Source organism: Ailuropoda melanoleuca, chromosome 8, assembly GCF_002007445.2.
Source record: "Ailuropoda melanoleuca isolate Jingjing chromosome 8, ASM200744v2, whole genome shotgun sequence".
Taxonomy (NCBI): Eukaryota; Metazoa; Chordata; class Mammalia; order Carnivora; family Ursidae; genus Ailuropoda; species Ailuropoda melanoleuca.
The window spans coordinates 3463297-3482575 of record NC_048225.1 but is presented as its reverse complement, the minus strand read 5'-3'; the positions used below and the strand labels follow the sequence as shown (position 1 = coordinate 3482575).

Here is a 19279-nt window from a genome sequence, read left to right as displayed (position 1 = left end):
TTCCTTTCCAATTTGAATGACTTTTATTTCTTTTCTTGCTTAATTGCTCTGGCTGGGGCATCCAGTACTACATTGGAAAACAGTGGTGAGAATGGACATCCTTGTCTTGTTCCCAACTTCAGAGGAAAACCTTTTACAGCTTTCAACATTGGGTATGATGCTAGATATGGGCTTGTCATACATGGCTTTTGTTATGTTGGGGTATGTTCCTTCTATACCCTGTTTTTATCATGAGATGATGTTGAATTTTGTCAAACACTTTTTCTGCATCTAATGAGATGATCATCTGGTTTTTATCCTTTTTGTATCATGGTGACTGAGTTGTGGATTTTGAGCCATCTTTGCATCTCTGAGATAAATCACTCTTGATATTGGTATGACCTTGGTATGATCATTTTAACATACTGTTTAATTTGATCTGCTAATATTTAGTTGAGGATTTCTGCATCTACATTCATCAGGAATATAAGGCTTTAATTTACTTTTTTTGGGTAGTGTCCCTGTCTGACTTTGGTATCAATGTAACACTGGGTTTTTAAAATGGTTTTGGAAGTGTTCCTTCCTCTTCTATTTACTGGAATAATTTCAAAAGGATTGGTATTAATTCTTCTTTTAATGTTTGGTAGAATTTTCCCATGAAGGCACCTGGTCCTAGACGTTTTTGGTGGGAGTGTTTTGACTACTGATTCAAACTCCTTGCTTGTTAATTGGTCTTTCTTTTTCATCATAATTCATGCATAGTAGGTTGTGTACTTTTTGGAATTTATCCGGTTCTTCTAGTGTTCTTCTAATGTGTTGGTGTATAATTGTTTATAGCACTTTCTTACAATCCTTTGTATTTGTATCATATGAGTTGCAATGTATCTTCTTACATTTCCTATTTTATTTAAGTGTTCTTTCTTTCTTCTTAGTCTAGCTAAAGATTTGTTGAGTTTATCTTCTCATAGAATCAAGCTTTCAGTTTCATTGATCCATTGTCTTTTTAGTCTCTATTTCATTTATGTTCACTCTGACCTTTGTTTTTTCCTTTCTTCTACTAACTTTGAGCTTAGTTTGTTCTTCTTTTTTTAGTTCCTTAAGGTATAAAATTAGATTATTTGATCTCTCTTTTTCTTAATGTAGGCATTTATCACTATAAACTTCCTTCTCATACCAGTTTTTGCTCCATTCCACATGTTCTGGTATGTTATGTTTCCATTTTCACTTGTCTCAAGGCACTTTTCTATTTCTCTCTTATTTCTTATTTAAGCCACTGGTTGTTCAGGAGCGTTTGTTTAATCTCCATAGATTTGTAGATTTTTGAATTTTCTTCTGCTAATTGCTTTCTAGCTTCATATCTATGTGGTTAGAGAGGATGCATGATATAATTTCAGCCTTCTTAAATTGACGAAGAATTGTTTTGTGGCCTAACATATGATCTATCCTGCAGGATGATCTATATGTGCTTGAAAAGAATGTATATTCTGCTCCTGTTAAATGGAATATTCTGTAGTGGTCTTTTAGGCCTGTTTGGTCCAACAGGCAGTTTAAATCTGTCTCCTTGTTGAATATTCTGCATCAATGATCTAGCCATTAATGAAAATGGGGTACTGAAACAAAAAATCCAGTCAAGAAATGGGCAGAAGACATGAACAGGTATTTCTCCAAAGAAGACATCCAAATGGCCAACAGACACATGAAAAAATGCTCCACATCACTCGGCATCAGGGAAATACAATTCAAAACCACAATGAGATACCACTTGACACCAATCCGAATGGCTAAAATTAACAACTCAGGAAACAACAGATATTGGTGAGGATGTAGAGAAAGAGGAACCCTCTTACACTGTGGTGGAAAGGCCAACTGGTACAGCCACTCTGGAAAACAGTATGGAGGGTCCTCAAAAAGCTAAAAATAGAACTACACTATGACCCAGCAACTGCACTACTAGGAATTTATCTAAAGAATACAAAAACAGAGCTTCAAAGGATCACATGCACTTCAATGTTTACAGCAGCAATGTCCACAACAGCCAAACTACGGAAAGAGCCCAGATGTCCATGACACTTGAATGGATAAAGAAGATGTGGGGTGTGTATGTGTGTGTGTGTAATGGACTCTTTTCCAGCTATCGAAAAGAACGAAATCTTGCCATTTGGAATGATGTGAATGGAACTAGAGTCTATTATGCTAAGTGAAATAAGTCAATCAGAGAAAGACAAATACTATATGGTTTCACTCATATGTGGAATTTAAGAAACAAAACAGATGAACATAGGGGAAGGGAAGGAAAAATAATATAAGATAAAAACAGAGAGAGGCAAACCATAAGAGACTTTTAACTATAGGGAATAAACTGAGGGTTGCTGGAGGGGAAGTGGGTGGGGGGATGGGGTAACTGGGGTGATGGGCATTAAGGAGGGCACTTGATGTAATGAGCACTGGGTGTTCTATGCAACCGATAAATCACTAAACTCTACCCTGTAACTAATAATACACTATATGTTAACTAACTTGAATTTAATTTAAAAAAAAAAGAGGAAAACGGGGTATTGAAATTCCCTACTATTTCTGGGTTCCTATCTATTTCTCTTTTCAGATTTGTTACTATTTGCTTTATTATATATTTAGGTGTTCTGCTGTTGGGTGCAAAAGTATTTACAAATTTTGTATTTTGTTGATGAATTAATGCCTTTATCATTAAAAATGATATTCTTTGTCTTTTGTTATAGTTTCTGGTTTCAAGTCAATTTGTCTGATATAACTATAGCTACTTCTTCTTCCCTCAGTTTCCATTTGCATGGTCTTTATCCCTTTCACTTTCAATCTGTTTGTATCCTTAAAGCTGAAATGAGTCTCTGTAGGCAGCACAGAGTTAGATCTTTTTTTCCTTTCTTTCCTTCTTTTTTCAATTCATTCAGCCACTCTGAGTCTTTTGACTGGAGAATATAGTCCATTTATATTTAAATAGATGTTGGTAGGAATAGATTTACTATTGACATTTTGTGAATTGTTTTCTAGCTGATTTGTAATTCCTTTGTAATGTCCTTTGTTAAGAAATTATTGTAGTTATAATTATTTCTAATTTTAGGTTTTTAACCTTTATGTTAGAGTTAGAAGTTATTTACCCCACCACTCTGACAATATTGGAGTATTCTGAATTTTCCTATATACTTACAGTTAGCAGTGGGTTTTATACTTTCAAACGTTTTTGTGTTACTAATTTATGTCTTCTTATTTCAGCTTGACACATTAACATTTCTCATAAAAGCACTCATGATCAACTCTTAGTCTCTGCTTGTCTGGAAAATTCTTTCTCTCCTTCAGTTCTCAAGGACAACTTTGCCAGGTAGAGTATTCTTGGTTAGCAGTTTTTTTTCCTATCGGCATTTTGAATACATCATCCCATTTCCTTCTTGCTTGTAAAGCTTCTGCTGATACTCCTGTGGTACTTCCCTTGTACATAACAAGTTATTTTCCTCTTGCTGCTTTTAAGATGCTCTCTGTCTTTACGATTAACTGTAATGTGTCTTGGTGTGTATCTCTTAAGGTGCAGCTTATTTGGTATTTTTTGGTCTTCCTAGAATTGAATTTTATGGCTTTCCCCAGGTTAGGGAAGTTTTCAGCCATTATTTCTTTGAAGAAATATCTGTTTGTTCCATGATGGTGTATTCTAAGTCCCTTAAACTATCTTCACTCCTTTCATTCTTTTTTTTTTTTCCTTTTTGCTTCTCTGATTGGGTAGATTCCACTGCCTTGTCTTCATGTTAGCTGATCTTTCTTTCCACCTATTCTGTTTCCACCTAGTCTGTTGTTAAACACCTCCACTGAATTTTGTAGTTAGTTATTGTATTCTTCAGCTCTGTGATTTCTGTTTGGTATTTTAAAAAAAATATTTTCTAACTATTTGGTGAAATGCTTACTTTGTTAATGCCTTGCTCTCCTGACCTCGACAAGCATCTTTATGACTGTTATTTTGAACTATATTGTGTAAATATCTTATTTCCATTTCATTAAGATTTGTTTCTGGAGATTTATTTTGTTCTTTTGTTTGGAATGTATTTCCCTGTTTCTTCATTTTGCTGGTTGGTTTCTGCACATTAGATAATACACATTAGATAAGACACCTCTGCCAGTCTTGACACTGGTGTCAGTCTTGACACTGCTGCCAGTCTATGACTCTGGTGTCATATAGGACATGAGCCTCATCAAATCTGCATGGGCTAAAATGTTGGCTGTCTCTTAAATCTATGTGATTACTCAAACAGTCTTCTTTTTTTTAGTGGCTCCTAGTAGTTGAGGGACCTGACAGTGTCCCAGAGGAAAGGATCACAGTCAGCATCTAGACGCAGGCTGATTGTAAGAGTGACTTTCAGGAAGCAGCTTTTGAAATATATAGTCAAACCCATTTCAGGGAAAGACTTGCCAGTTCCCTCTACATTGAGTCCTGGGGGGATATCTGGGTGAGTACTCTCATGCATACCTGTTAAGAACTGCCTCATTGTTCGCTACAGTCCTATGGGATTTGTAAGTGCAAGCTTCATCGGCTATCGGATTCAGTCATCCCTTGAGTGGCAACAGTAAATGGTAGGGCACCAGGCATGTGTACAATTTTCTTCTAGAGACAGGCTGATGACCTGGTTTTATAGGGGGAATGAGCCAGAGGGAGAAGGTGACAGAAATGCCCACCAGCTCCCGTGGGCTCCATAGGGAAATGTAGCCAGCTCCTTAATGCATGCAGCCAGATTCTTGCATATGGACTCTCAGCAGCAGATTGTAAAGTAGGTAGTCAATTTCCTTTCGGGGATAGACTAGAGATGGGCATTTTTGCCTGCTCCATCTGTGCTAATAAGGCCTGTGGGGATAGTTAACAGTGAATGCTCATGAGCCCATTAGGAATGGTTCCTATAGTCCTGTGGGTCTCGTGGACGTATAACCAATTGGCTTTCAGAGGTGGGTGTTTTGGGGGCCAGTCTCTTGAGTGACAGCCTTAAAACTGGGCTGCTAAATATATGGTCCAATTCCTCTGATGCTCATGCAGAAGCTGGGAGTTGGGGATGCCCTCTTGATTGTATGGCACTGTGCTGGGTATAGTTTTTATGGAAAGAGTGTGTCTCAGCCTTTCCTCCCATTTCAATGTGGGTTATTTTCTTAGTTGCCTGATGTGTAGGAGTCACTGAGCTAGTTTCTGATTTTCTCTCAGAGGGACGACTCTGTGCGTGTATATGGGGGAGGAGGGAAGTTCAGGAGCTTCCTATCTCACCATCTAGGTTCCTCCAACTAAACAGTCCTGCTGAATTGGTTCAGTAGCAGTTTTCCATTCATTGTAAACTGTAATTGGAAGTTATAAACGGAGTTATTCTCTTCACTTCAGTCTCAGAATGTTAGTTGCTAGTGTACAGAAATTTTTTTATATTGACCTTATATCCTGAAACCCTGCTGAATCTACTTACTAGTTCTCAGATTAGATTTTTTTATTAGATTCCTTAGGATTTTCTATTCAGAAAATCTTTTTCCCCCCAATCTGAATGCCTTTTATTTCTTTGTCTTGCTAGAAGCTTCAGTACAATGTTCAACATAAATGATGAGGGGGCATCCTTGTCTGTTCCTGATCTTAGGAGGAAATCATTCAGTCTTTCAGCATTAACTATATTAATATAATCTTTCTTTAGATAATGGATTTACTTCCTATTTGGGAATCCTATGCAACACAATAGTTCTCAAGAAATAGCTGCTGAGGGGCGCCTGGGTGGCTCAGTCATTAAGCGTCTGCCTTCGAATCAGGGCGTGATCCCAGGGCCCTGGGATCGAGCCCCGCATTGTGCTCCCTGCTCCCCTGGGAGCCTGCTTCTTCCTCTCTCACTTCCCCTGCTTGTGTTCCCCTCTCTCGCTGGCTGTCTCTCTCTCTGTCAAATAAATAAATAAAAAATATTAAAAAAAAAAAAAAGAAATAGCTATTGGTTGGCTCAATGAAAGAAAATTCATTCTGGTTTTGGAAATCATAGTTATTTAGGGATAAGTGAGTAAGTTGAGAAAGCACAATTAATACAATATATTATAATGCAGATATGCAAAAGTTACTGACCTAATCATGTATTACAGTGATATGAAATACTTATGGTAAAAGATTGGTTATTTTTTCTCTTAAAGATTTTATTTATTTCTTTGAGAGAGAGAGAGAAAGAGAACGCACACACGCACAAGAGAGAGACAGAGAAAGAGAGCGAGAGCAGGGGGGAAGCAGAGAGAAAGGGACAAGAGACTCAGTGCCGACCACAGAGCCCAATGCATGGTCTGATCCCACGAGCCCAAGATCTCAACCTGAGCTGATATCAAGAGTCGGACACTCAACCGCGCGACCCAGATGCTCCTTGATTATGTGACAATTATATGCCCTAATGTAAGCAAATATTTTTTTTCTACTTCAAATAGTGTTATTTAGTTATTACATAGATATCTTAAATATGCTCCCATCTACTAAGGCTGTTTAAGACAGCCTATGATAGCCATTAGGACATTATGACCCCATTTTATGCTCATTTGTCAATGTCAGCAATTCCTTTCTGGCATGACAGTCTACAACGTATTGACTTTTTTTCCCCTCTGAATTTCTTTGGAAAGAGGGATGTCAAAACCTTTATTAGCTAGACTCTCCTTGTATAATGTCATTGTGAATGTACACATTCCATAAACGTAAGAATTTTTTTTCTCTTAGAGTGACGAATATCAGAATATATTAGCTTTAAGAATTATACTTTGATAAAATATATTCAAACATCCAGACTGTGGGCCTACTAAAATGAATGGAAAAAGTAAGTCAACATTTCTCAGTATTTTCACGATCATCCGTGAAGCAGCGAGATCATACTTTATTCCAGAAACGCCATGTAAGAAGAGTTGACAGTCTACTACTGAATTTTAATATCTCGATTCCATAGTGTGATCCATTCACTAAAATTTCCTGACTCAGAGGGTGATGGCCCACTCACTACAAGAAGGGAATGGATAAATCTGAATCTCTTTTGCAGCCTTTGGTTCTTGTCCTGTCTTAAGCAAAAGATCCTCATCAAAGAAATATGTGGTAGGAAGGAGAAAAAGGGGAAAACATTCTTAACTTCTCTAAAATAAACCACATCTGAGATCAAGCCCTTGGGGCAGACGGCTCTCTAATGAAGCAAGGATAATGGCACTCTGCATAGCTCGCTTTCCCTCTACACTGCACAGTTAACAAGAAATACTTGGTAAGCCTTGGCAAGGATTCTGGAAGGAGTTGCCTTAGGCCTTTCAGGATTTTATACTAATGTATGTATCTTGTTCAGTAACCATCTATATACAATACATGAAAAGCTGACATAATTTTTAAAAATATGGATTACTCGCAATCAAAAGACTTCCTTTTATAACCATTTCAATCTTGCTTTTCTAAAAATCAGAGGACATGGGTCATCAGTTCGATCACCCTTGTGATATCCCAAGTATTGGCAATCTTGATCCATATAGTGGTACATTTATCATTTATACAGAGAAAAGACCATTATTTAATTTTCCAGGTGATATCACAGTAAAGCAAACATCATAATTACTTTTCATGGTCGCTTTGGCAGATGTCAAGCTAGTCTGAATCAACATATACTGAATTGCGCATTAGAAATATAATGACCACTGTGATAAAAATATTATCCTAGGAGTTATAAAAAGCTTAGTAAGTAATTTAATGTATTCATTTACTGAAACATTATTTTAAAGCACAGTTAAAATAATCCGGAACACCTGAGCAATTCTTCTGAAAAACAGAAAATAGAGAGCTCTTACCAAGTTTGCAATGATGTAATGGTAGCCTTTTACATGCTTCCCAACACTCACAATCTGTGAAAATAGAAGGAAACAAGAGAAAACCAATTTAACTGTACTGAAGGATATTTTTAAAAATAGAATTTTTTAACTATTTTAGCTTAATTCCATGTGGAAACATGATGAGAAAATGTTACAGTTTTCCTTATAACTAGAAGAAATTCCTAAGCCACCTTAAAAATTAAGTGATTAAAGTAAAAAACAAAAAACAAAAAAAAAACCCCAAACCAACACTCTAATATCAATCATGCTGTATAAATGATCCTTCATTCAGTAAACCTTGTTCAAAAAACTACACTATAATTCCATCAAAGAGGAGATAGTTATGAAACAAGCTGATATATATATATTTCTAAAAAAGAATTTACACTAACATAAGAAACTTAAAATTATTTTGGTCCAAAGAATATAGACATCCTTAACTTGTTGATAATTTATGGAACTATATGATAGGCTGTTTGGTGTCTTCCACTCTTAAGAATGATTTTCTATGAGTACACTGAATTTTTGTCCTGAGCAGCGAGCACGGTTTTTCTAAGCACAATATCTGTGCTCAGAGGCCTTTGATGCTACAGAATACTTAGTTACTCCCCACCTGCATATGGATAGAGCAATATTTTATTATAACCAAAAGAATAAAGACAAACAACATCAAGAGACTTTTTCTCTCTGCTAGATTCATTAGTTTTTTCTAAGAATGTTTTTAGGAATGTTTCAGGAATTAGGAATTCAGAAATTCCTAACACCGAAGTAAAGTTGCATTAGAAGTTAAAACTCATTTTCTATAAAATTGACAATCCTTCAATAAGAGAAAATCTAATGACAGATACTGATGAGCAGTTTTGTAACTTCACTGGTTCCTCAAGGGGGACAACACAATATACGAGTTTCATGTACTTTCACCATCAAAGAAAAAATTAAATAGTTTTTAGTGTTTTAATATCCTCTAAAAATAATTCTTTGTAAATCGGGGACTTGTGCATAAAGGAAAGGAAAACCCTTTTAAAATCCAGAATATACGAACTGTGCTCAAAAACAGAGCTTTTGCACCCAGGGTCACTGGTGAAATGGAGTCTCTGCACACCTCATCGTTTCTTTTTGGTCATGGCTCGGACCTCCTCTTTATCCTGACAGCTCTGCAAACTCACTACAGTGGACTTTGGATTTTTACTTCTTAGTATTGTTTTCATTGTTCAGGATTTGTTGTGCTTTCTGAGTATGAGGATTTCCTTTCAACAATTCTGGGGAATTCTCTACCAGCATCCCTGATAACATCCCTTCAAAGATGTTTGTTTGCCTCTAACAGTTACTGCAATGTTGCTATCACTGATTCCCAGCTCACAGTGTGTGGTGCAGATTCAAATTCCATTTACAATCTGCCTAAAGAGGGTTGTGATGACCACTTCTCACAGGAGGTGTCTGCTCTGCCACACTGAGCCTGGCCCCGGCGGAAAACACTCAGATGACCCGTTATACAGCTAGTAGATGGTTTTCTGGTCCTCCCTGTTACTGCGGTGTCGCTCTTCAAGAGTGTTGCTTTAAATTGGATCTGAGGTCTAACTTATTGCCTTGGCTGAGCCCAAAGTTCCTGTTTACAGGTGAGCATTCAGCCCCGAGTCAGGCTGCCCAATCTGGCAACTTCCATGTGCACAGTTGCTTTTCCTTCCTGGCTCCTGAGATTTTCTTTACTCTCCAGGGAGCTGAACCATGCATCTGCAATGTTTTACACAGCATGTCTCTATCTTTTATATTGCCTGATTTATCTAGTCCACAGTTCATCTAAAACTGAACATCCCTCGACAGTCTCACCATAAAGATGAGGACAAGCAATGTGTAGATGGGATTGTAAAGAAAGTCCAGGAAGGAAACCATCCAATTAGTCATCATACTGGGTAACTCAAACCCGAGTGATTTAGTCCAGGCAGAGGGGGCCAGAGGCCTCGAATTCTCTGGGAATCTCGGGTGGAGCTCGTGCAACAGAATGATGAAGGAACCCCTGATGGCTGATACTCAGGACACTGCCCACGCTCTTGCAGAGTTGCTGGCTTCCACTACCCGGTCTCAGCAGGGACCGCTGCCACAGGACAATTCAGTACTTCTCTCCCACGGATTCACTGTGAGCTTCTCTGGCAGGACGGCTGCACCCTCCTCAAGCCCCACACCCATCCCTCCTCTCGTCTCTCAAGGCTCTCAGCGCGTGCTTTCTCGGCAGCACACTCAACAACCTCTCCCTTCTCCTAAAATCATTTTAAAGAGCTAAGTCTAGTAAACGTTCAAAAGACGTGGAACCAGTAGGAATTCTGCACTCAGTGCCTCCATAAGGAAATGACTACCCGTTCTACATCGCCCAGCAAAGAACTGTAATAAATTAAAGCTGATGTAATACGTTTTCAAGGGATGAGGACTTAGAGAAACTACAAACCCCCGAAGTGACAAGAATCCCTGCAGAAAAGGCCTCGGAGAGCTCGGTGTGCATCAGCAGTATGGGAACCGGGGCCTAGGGAGCAGTGATCGGACGGGTTATCTCCCTGGCTGGGTGACTAGAGAGAACACCATTTTTGCTGAGCCAGATCCTCGCTGGGGAAAAAAGAATGAGCCGCACAGACTGCCTGTGAACGCTCACAGCCTGACCACAGCCAGCCAGGGGTTAAGGCCAGATCTTGGTCCCTCTAACAAGAGTCCAACACTAGATGGTGAAAAAAAAGAAAAGAAAAGAAAGAAAAGAAAAGAAAAGAAAAGAAAAGAAAAGAAAAGAAAAGAAAAGAAAGAAAAGAAAAGAAAAGAAAAATCCAACGCATACTCCAATACTCTATAGTAAAGTGTCCTGCCCCCAGAGTGTAGTTTGCTTAGGTTAAAAAATAATTTTTTATGGTTGTGTGACACTGACAGTGTCATGGTGTGGTCTGACATGGCTAGCATCATCTCAGCCACAGCGCAGACTGTCTCGTGTGAAAACAACCACCAAACAAAAAACTCAAAAGCAACATATCTGAGTGACTTGACTTTGGAAGCGGGCCAAACCTTGTGTCTCTCTATTTCTGATGTTATTTCCTATAAAGAAGGAAAAGAGTGAGGTGACAGATACCAACATATAACAGCAGCAGCACGTCTGTACCACCAGTGACTGTCAGAGACACGACGGGCCACCCGCCTATGCTCTTCCGCTGACCGTTTCGGTGCATGCTGCTGGAACTGCCAGCGCCCGAATTTCCCTGACTTTTGGGTCTGCTCCGGTTCACAGAGCCCACTTTGCTCATGGTGGGGAAGGGCAGGAGGCCAGGTCTGAAGTGCCAGGGAGTGAATGTCCCCCTCCCCAGCAGCCCTCCTACAGTGATGGACAAGGGTATTTGGCCCAGCTGTTAAGGGAAAACAAAGCCTATGATCAGGACTTGGTTGCAATAATTAATTTTGGCCTTTCATAAAGACAGAAAAATGGTGGCATAGAGACTCTGTATCTCTAGTCTTTTCACCTTCTTAACAGAAACAGAGGATGCAAATGGACAAAGAATAATGATCAAGTGTCCGTTCAGAGTTCTAAAGGACGGGTTAGGAAGAATATACAAGTTCCACTGATCATACACTTTCAAAGGAGCCCATCTTTACAAGAATAAAACGCTTTAGAAAAAGGGCTGATTCCTTTGATTACTTTTTCTTGTTTGTTTTTTAGGAAACAAACAGTTGCTTAGAAATATCTATGGTGCTGGTCAAATGATTCAGTTCTAAAATCAGGCCTACATATATCAATAAGGTAAATGCCAGATGCAGTCACCGCATTGTTTTATTAACAAACTATGGCCTCATCTTTATGACTGTGATTTCTAGATCTTTACTCCTTTATTAAAATTAGGGAAGAATGAGTTCCAGACACTTTTCCACCTTCACCTCACCTTTAAATAAATTTAGTTCAATAAATGTGTCCTATGTGTAAATTTAAGGTAAGGAGATTCAAGGCTTATAAACGTGAGTGAGCCAGTGCTGCTGCTATCAGGCTAGTTTAATTAATCTCTTAAGGGGATAAGCCTCAAACAGAAATGACTGAAATGCAGAGCAGAGTAAAGGGAATGCCATGGATTTTAAGAAGTGGTATCATTTGGTTGGGAGAATAAGGTAATTTGAAAGACAGAACAGACGTTAAGTAAATATTTATTGAGTGGATGAATAAAGAAGTTAGCATACAAATGGACAAACACAGTATATTAAGATCAATTTGAGACTTGTAAATGATGAGAGTTTGGCTTTTAACCCACAATCCAATTTTATGTGAATCCTGTATGTATCAGTGGTTAATACAGCATTCAGGGGTCTTTCTAGATGAGGGCAGCTGTGTATTACCTCCAACTATTATTACAAAGCCATGATCATAATACTGAGCTCTGTCTTCAAGATAAAGGCCTGCGACGGCACGCCCGAATACAAATGGTTTTGGTTTTCCTTTTACTTTGATTTTATAAGTCAGCTGGAAATTCCTCTCCCATCTGCTATCATGTTCCAGAGAATTCTGCGGTATGCACACAGCAGTCCAGCATTTGGTGGTATTGAGGACACGATGCCCAGTAAATGCTGGAGACTTCCTGTCACTCTCTCTTGTCCTTTGTTTCTATAGAAATCCCAAACCCCCCGATGTCCCTTGAATGTTGATTTTTCAGGATGGTTCAAAATATTTTATTACAGATAAAAACACAAGCTTGAGCTTGTTTATAGTTAGTTTAGTTTACCTCAGTTTCACCAAAAGAAAAACATAAGGCAAAGGGCTTTTGCAAACGGACTGCAGAGTTATAGCTTCGTAAGAAAACAGCAGGACTTTTTCTTCTGGGGGTGGGATTCACAGACGGGGAGAGGAAAATAAAGAACCCCAGAACCAAAGGAATGAGGCTACTTACTGTGAGAAGAGATTCAGGGAGAAGACGGAACGAGAGTGCTCATCAGATGTTGTAAGTGGAAAGGGTACATGAACACACACGTACATACATGTAGTTTTTTTTCTCCTACAGTTGGAGATGTTAGAAATTATGAAAGTTTCTATTAGGACAAACTCATTTTTAGGGAAAAGGGAGAGGAAGAGAGTTGCCCATAAAGGGATGTCTGCATCTCAAACCAGTGATGTGACCTCTCCGTGGAAGCTGCCAGCAGGGCTGCCGACTTCTAGTAAAAGATGTTGGGGTAGAGTCCTCAGACTTCAAGTCCTTTGTACCACCAGTGACTGTCAGAGACACGATGGGCCGCCCGCCTATGCTTTTCCCCTGACTGTTTTGGTGCACGCTGCTGGAACTGCCGGCACTCGAATTTCCCTGACTTTTGGGTCGGCTCCGGTCCCCACAGCCCACTTTGCTCATGGTGGGAGGGGCAGGAGCACAGGTGCGAAGTGCCGGGAGGTGAATGTCGCCCTCCCCAGCAGCCCTCCTACAGTGCCGGACAGGAGCTGGGACAGAAATATTCCAACGCCCTTGCCAGAGAGAGGATTCTGACATGTGTGTTCTATTTGCACTAATTTCAAATGACATTTACAATAATCCTCTAGTAATTTACATTAATTTCAAATGAGATTAAGCCTTGGTCACCCACATGGTAATTTTTGGGATAAATGCACCTTTAATTGACTGCATTTCTCCACTGCCTTTCCAGTGTGCTCTTCACCTCCCAAACCAACTGATTACACATAAATCCTTGTCTTAAGGTCTGCTTCTGCAGGAACCAAACTAAGACAGTCTCCAAACAAAAAAAGAAATGACCAATGAGGCAGGAAAACTAATAAGGGTACAAAATACTTTTGTTGGCTAGCCGTCCCAAGGTTTTCATCCCTGTAATGTAACAAACATACATCACGTTCTGAGTCCCTAATCTCTGTGTATAGTGAAAGACTCAAGTTGCATAAAATACCACGCTGTTATTTGGGTATCTAAATTTGGTGGAAAAGGTTTAATCTCTTATATTGGGAAACAGGAATGAATCAGTATCTTTAATACCTTCTTTTTATTCCTGTATGGTTTTCCCCTTCATACTGTCTTTATATACCTTAAGGACAACCATTCTTAGTACTGGTCTCTTTCTTTGACTATATTCCAAATGTTAAAAATTTGTTTTCAGTTTCATCCTTTCAGAACAAAGATGGTAGATTGCTTTGTACACACTCTCCACACTGAGGGGTGCTGTAAGTGATGTGGTTTAAATGGGGTCGTAGAACAATGAGTGAAAACTAAGTGTTGAAATTCAGGTGTTTATCTCCTGCTTCAGGATGCCTATTCTCATCATGGTAACTGCCGAGAGCTACAGAAAAGCACGGTGGAGAGCGTATCCTTCTCTCTATTAGGGTGGTTCCAAAATTCTACATCCACAGAGCTTGACTAATATTACGATTCTCATCATGCTAACGATGACCACCTCTTAGCAGAGATCCATTCTGATTTAATAGCATTTTAATTTAGCGATTGAAAATATTTACAAAGAGGCACAGAAGGTTCTATGGAATTTGTGATTATGAATGTGAAACGCACACAAAGCTTGAAAGAGCCCGTGAGCACCATGCTCTTCTGTAATTAGATATTCTGTAAGAAGCAATATAAAAAAATAATTCTAATGAGATGTAGGTAGAGGGGGGTAATCCTTTGCTTTTTATAAACAAACACATTAAATAAGTACGGTTATTAAGTAATGAAGCTGGGACTCCATCCCGGATGTTTTGACTATAATTCTTTTTACTTTTTTTTTTTTTAACTATACCCTGTTGCCTTCCTTAGGCCATAGCAATAAAAAAAATGAGTTATTTTTGGCCAATTTTTATACATCTTCAATAAGAGGAAAAGGAATAACAGATATTTAGGACAGTGACATTCTTTATCACATTAGTTGATGAATGCCAAATGTGTTGATGAGAAAACCAGCTTTCTCATAATGAAACAGAAGTTCCTTTTCTTCAAATAATCTCCTGTCTGAACATATTGCTTATTTGAATAACATCATCATGCAAGGTTTTCCTAGCCCCACTCTGCAGCAGACGGGGACACAGCCACACAGATGGAGACCGGTCAGGTAGCATTTAACACACCCAAGTTTGCAAGTTCTTCATATGTCCACACAGCACGAAAGCTTAAGTCACTTGGATTCAGTTCTGTGTCATTTGTACTTTACAGATGTACCTAAAAGTTCAGGTGCACAGCCTACCTTTAATGCAAATCCAACTCAACCCAACAGATAATTCTACTTATATGAAAAGCTCAAAGCAATCAATTAAAGGTTCAACTATGTACAGTACAGTTTTAAGTAAATTTTATGGTGTTCTCTTTGAAAAAGTAATTCCATAAATGGTTAACTTTCTATTAATCAGAATATTTCATGTCCCTAATTAGACACGTCATCAACAGATAAACATCTACGCATGGGTTACAAAGAAAACCTGAGGGTGCTGGGGGGTTAGGTGGTGATGGGAATAAAAGTTATCTTCACATGTCACATATTGTCACACGTTTCAAAGGGATAGATAATTATGAGGGGATACATGAATTATGTGTCAACTATGTTTGAACATGGCTTGCATAAGCACCCTGTGAAGGTGCTGTTTATGGGATGGATGCCCTCTAAGATCCAGTCAACCTGAGAATCTCCGATGCTATGACTTTCCAGGGTAGGGAACTGTATGAGCCACTTTCTGAGGGCTCCTGCTAACATACCATGTTCCTACCACTATCCCCTTGATTTTATATTTCTTTTCCTTATCATACTTATTTGAAATATTACCATCAGAACATTCCTCCCTCCCTCATTTTTATTAATTCAAAATTTCCTTTATTTTCTTGGAAACATTTTATTTTCCCATATTTTCTAGTCAACTAAAATGCAGAGAGAGAGGGGGGGGGAGAGATTCTGTGGCCAGTCTTGCAGGGAACACCAGGTTAAATAAGGTTTGAGGTTGCTTTGCTATAGGAATTTTTTCGAGACTTTAATATGCTAATGTACACCGAAATCCCAGGAGCCAGAGTGTGCAGGTCTAGAGAACAGTTTTAAAAGGTTGTTTAAGGACATCTTTTCTATAGCTTTACTCTGTACTCACTGCTTTCCTTAACTTTCACATACATTTCTCACGTTAGTTGCTTTAGTGGCATTTTCTTATTTCTCTGCAGTGTCGACCATCTTAACCCACAATAGTAAGTCAACTAAACCATTTGAGGTGTACTGAAGTTAAGTTCTGTCCATAATTTTTGTGGCAGTGCCTCACTATTTAATAATGTTAGCTAGTAACTTTTTGGTCATGAGTTCTAAAATTTGCCTGCTTGTAATTCTATTCAACAGATAAAATTGTGGTTAGTTAAATATAGAAGACATATGACCCCAGAGTCACTCTCTTTACTTTTATTTCAGGAGAATGTTTTCCTGGCCATTGAGCTTTATGTTTCATTGTATTTCAACCAGCTTAGCGCTTGAGAACCATGTTCCAATGATGTGGATTCAGAGTGAGGACAGAGAAGTAAGCAGAGACCCTATTTTCATACACAAGTAAAATCTCTTCTTTGTATACTCTTTACATTTGTTCAAGTGACTAGCTCAGAAATTATTTTTTAAAAAACAAGCAAATGAAAGGTCATAACTAAGAGAAACAAAGCAGGAATAATATGCCTGTTCCTAATAAACGAGATTCTGTTTGGTGTCGGTGTATGTGCACAGCAAGCTCACTGTGCAGCTATTTTATTCCTACAAAGACTGTTATCCATAACTAACAATACTGTTAAACTCACCAAAGGAAATTTCCCTCTTTTCTTTTAAACCGCAGTCAGATCAGTTAAACTTCTCAAAATCTTAACAAAAGTAATGGTGACTATGACTCTCTAAATTAAGTGCTATCATGCTGCCTGGCAAAGCAGATATTAAGAAACACATTTAAGAGTCTCTCATGATCACTACTTGGCATTACATATTTACTTGTTGGCTGCGTGTCCCCCTCACTAAAATACAGGCTCCATGGAGCAGGCACTCCGGGGGCGTGGGCACTGCCTGGCCTATGATAAGCCCTAAATAAACAGCTGTTATGTAGATGTCAAATAAATGAAGTTAAATACTGGTGATACATGAGACACGGAAAATGAAGATGAAGAACCTGTGCTCACGTGGCACACTCCTACTAGTCAGCAGTCTGCTCCCCTTGCAGTCCATTCTCTGAGTTGTCGTGAGAAATATCATTCTTAAAACACGAACTGATCATCATGTCTAAAAATACCCAATGGCACTGAAAAGCTATGGGGAATAGAAAACTACTTAGTAGACCCTATGGGGCCTTTTGTAATCTGTCTTCAGTTTGCCCTGAGCATCTTCTCATTTCCCCTGTACCTGATGTTCCAACCATACGCACTTGCTTTCCCCAAACATGTGGCTCCATCCCAGGGTTCTGCTCTCCCACTGGCATCTGCCTTGAATGCCCTGTCCCTGCGTTTCTTCCTGGGGAATTCTGACTCATCTTTCAACAATGTGCTTTAGTCTTTATTACACCTTTCTGCATGGCACTACATTATTTGCTTGCATTCCTCTCTTTTCCTTTACATTTTAAATTTCTTCAAGGGATGGAATGCAATTGATTCAACTTTATATACAGTGCTTGGAAATTGCTAGGTACTGAATAAATGTTTGTTGAATAAATGAGCAAATGGGTGAACGTCGTGTCCATGTGTAAGAAAGGAAAATGGTAGGGTAGATTGGGCAGACACAAGAACATGAGTTTCTCTTGTGTTACGTGCAGCGTATTTACATTATTATGTCATTATGGTATATTACAATATTTGACCTTCAAATTTACATTATAACAATCAGTCAAAATAACCACAAAATTAAATATAATAAGAATAGAATTAAAAACATATTTTTCCAGGATATATTTTGTAGTTGTAAAGGAAAAGACATCGGGTAAGTATAGAGACGATGTAAACCTGGACTTGGAAGAACATATAACAACCACTGGGTATATGTAACTCTGGTGGAAAAAAAAACCTTAAAGAAATAAAAATTCATTATGTGCTATCTCAATCTTTCTTCCATTTACCAGTGATCATGTGGACTGTACTCCCTTTTTTTTTTTTTGTAAAAATGACACCATTTTAATTTCTTTCCATAATCTGATCTTAAACGTGGCACCAGGTATGTAGGAGCGCAGAGGAAATCTAGGTGATTGGAAGGGAGGCTGTGTACAGCCATGACGAGGATTCAGAACGGACTTGTGCTATTACCTTTCTAACTAAATCACGGTGATTAAAGGATGCTTCTCTTCATTCGTTGGCAGGTAGTACACTCTATTACTGTTTACTCTTAACACTCCAGATTCTATAAAGGGCAGTTATATTTAGGTTTACTCAGAAAAGTGTCCTCAAAGGTACTGTTGGCTGTGTTGCTTCCTCTTTGTTAATCTCACTGCTTTTTAAACATTTGAAGAGTAGATGCAAAATTCTAATGAAATAAATTATGAAGTTATCCTCTATTTTCTACTTAATGAGGAATATTACTTGCCTTTCTCTAAACCACAGTAGATAAGTCTATGCAGCTGCTTTCTATGTAAGGCTAGAAAAACTACCTTATTTCTCTCAAATTATAAGCAGATTGTCCTTTATCTTTTTTTAAAAGAAACTGAGTTTTTGAATGTTTGTGTCAACAACAATAATGGAAACTATTCCAAAAAATGCTCTTGGAGCATCAACTAAAACGAATTTAGTTGAACACAATCGATGCCTAGAATTCACAGTTCTTCCAAGACAAAAGTACTAGCATTCTGACAAGCGTTATTTTCCTTCCTCTTCAAAAAACTTACATCCTTTGCTTTCTTTACTTTTCCCTTTATTTTAAAATTTGTTACTTTTGAGAAAATGAGGAATTCCTGCAACCATGGTAACGGTTGCTAAGAGACAATTAGAGACCCCCTTCTAACTCCCACCAAATTCCATTTGCACTAGTCTGACTGAGATCTGTAAAGATGTTTCTGTTTTCTATGAAAACAACAAACTCAGTGCACTGTAATGGGATTTGCACATTCAAATCAATTCAGCTAAAAAGTAAGATTAAAGAAGTAAAATTCCCCTTTTTAAACATAACCCCACGTCTTTTAAGTCTCCCCTCACTTTGTTGCAGCTCCTGACTGAGCAGAGCTCGATATGCAAAAGCAGCTTTATAATGAAGCAAAGCGGTGAGCTCTGCCAAGTGCTCCACTGCGGGAAAGTGCTGGTACGGTTTCTTTGCTGTAGTAATTTCTTCGAGTGCACGGTTTGTCCCCATTGCAGCGCACGCGTTGTTACATTAATATATGGAATGAAACTCTTGTGCTTTCTCAGCCAATGCAGCAAGCAGCAGAAAACCTAGATTCCCCAGCATCTTTGGTGGCTGAGATATATTCTGGTTAAGAAAGCTCTGGTACCCTCTATTCCTACACTCTGAAGGGTTTTAATCAGGAAAGGATGCTGTATTTTGTCAAATGCTTTTT

At 38.6% G+C, this 19279-nt stretch overlaps 1 protein-coding gene across 10 annotated transcripts in view; it reads right to left on the bottom strand.

The window, feature by feature from the left end:
* The window catches only part of GRIA4 (glutamate ionotropic receptor AMPA type subunit 4), a 368862-nt gene that overhangs the window by 79288 nt on the left and 270295 nt on the right, over nucleotides 1–19279 (bottom strand). For all 10 annotated transcript variants that reach the window (XR_004626994.1, XM_034665671.1, XM_034665670.1 and 7 more), the window contains exon 6: nucleotides 7795–7848. Coding sequence is in view for 9 of the 10 variants with exons in the window: in XM_034665671.1 (XP_034521562.1) it covers nucleotides 7795–7848 (54 nt within the window). In the remaining variant the exon portion in view is untranslated. The remainder of the gene's footprint in view (nucleotides 1–7794; nucleotides 7849–19279) is intronic.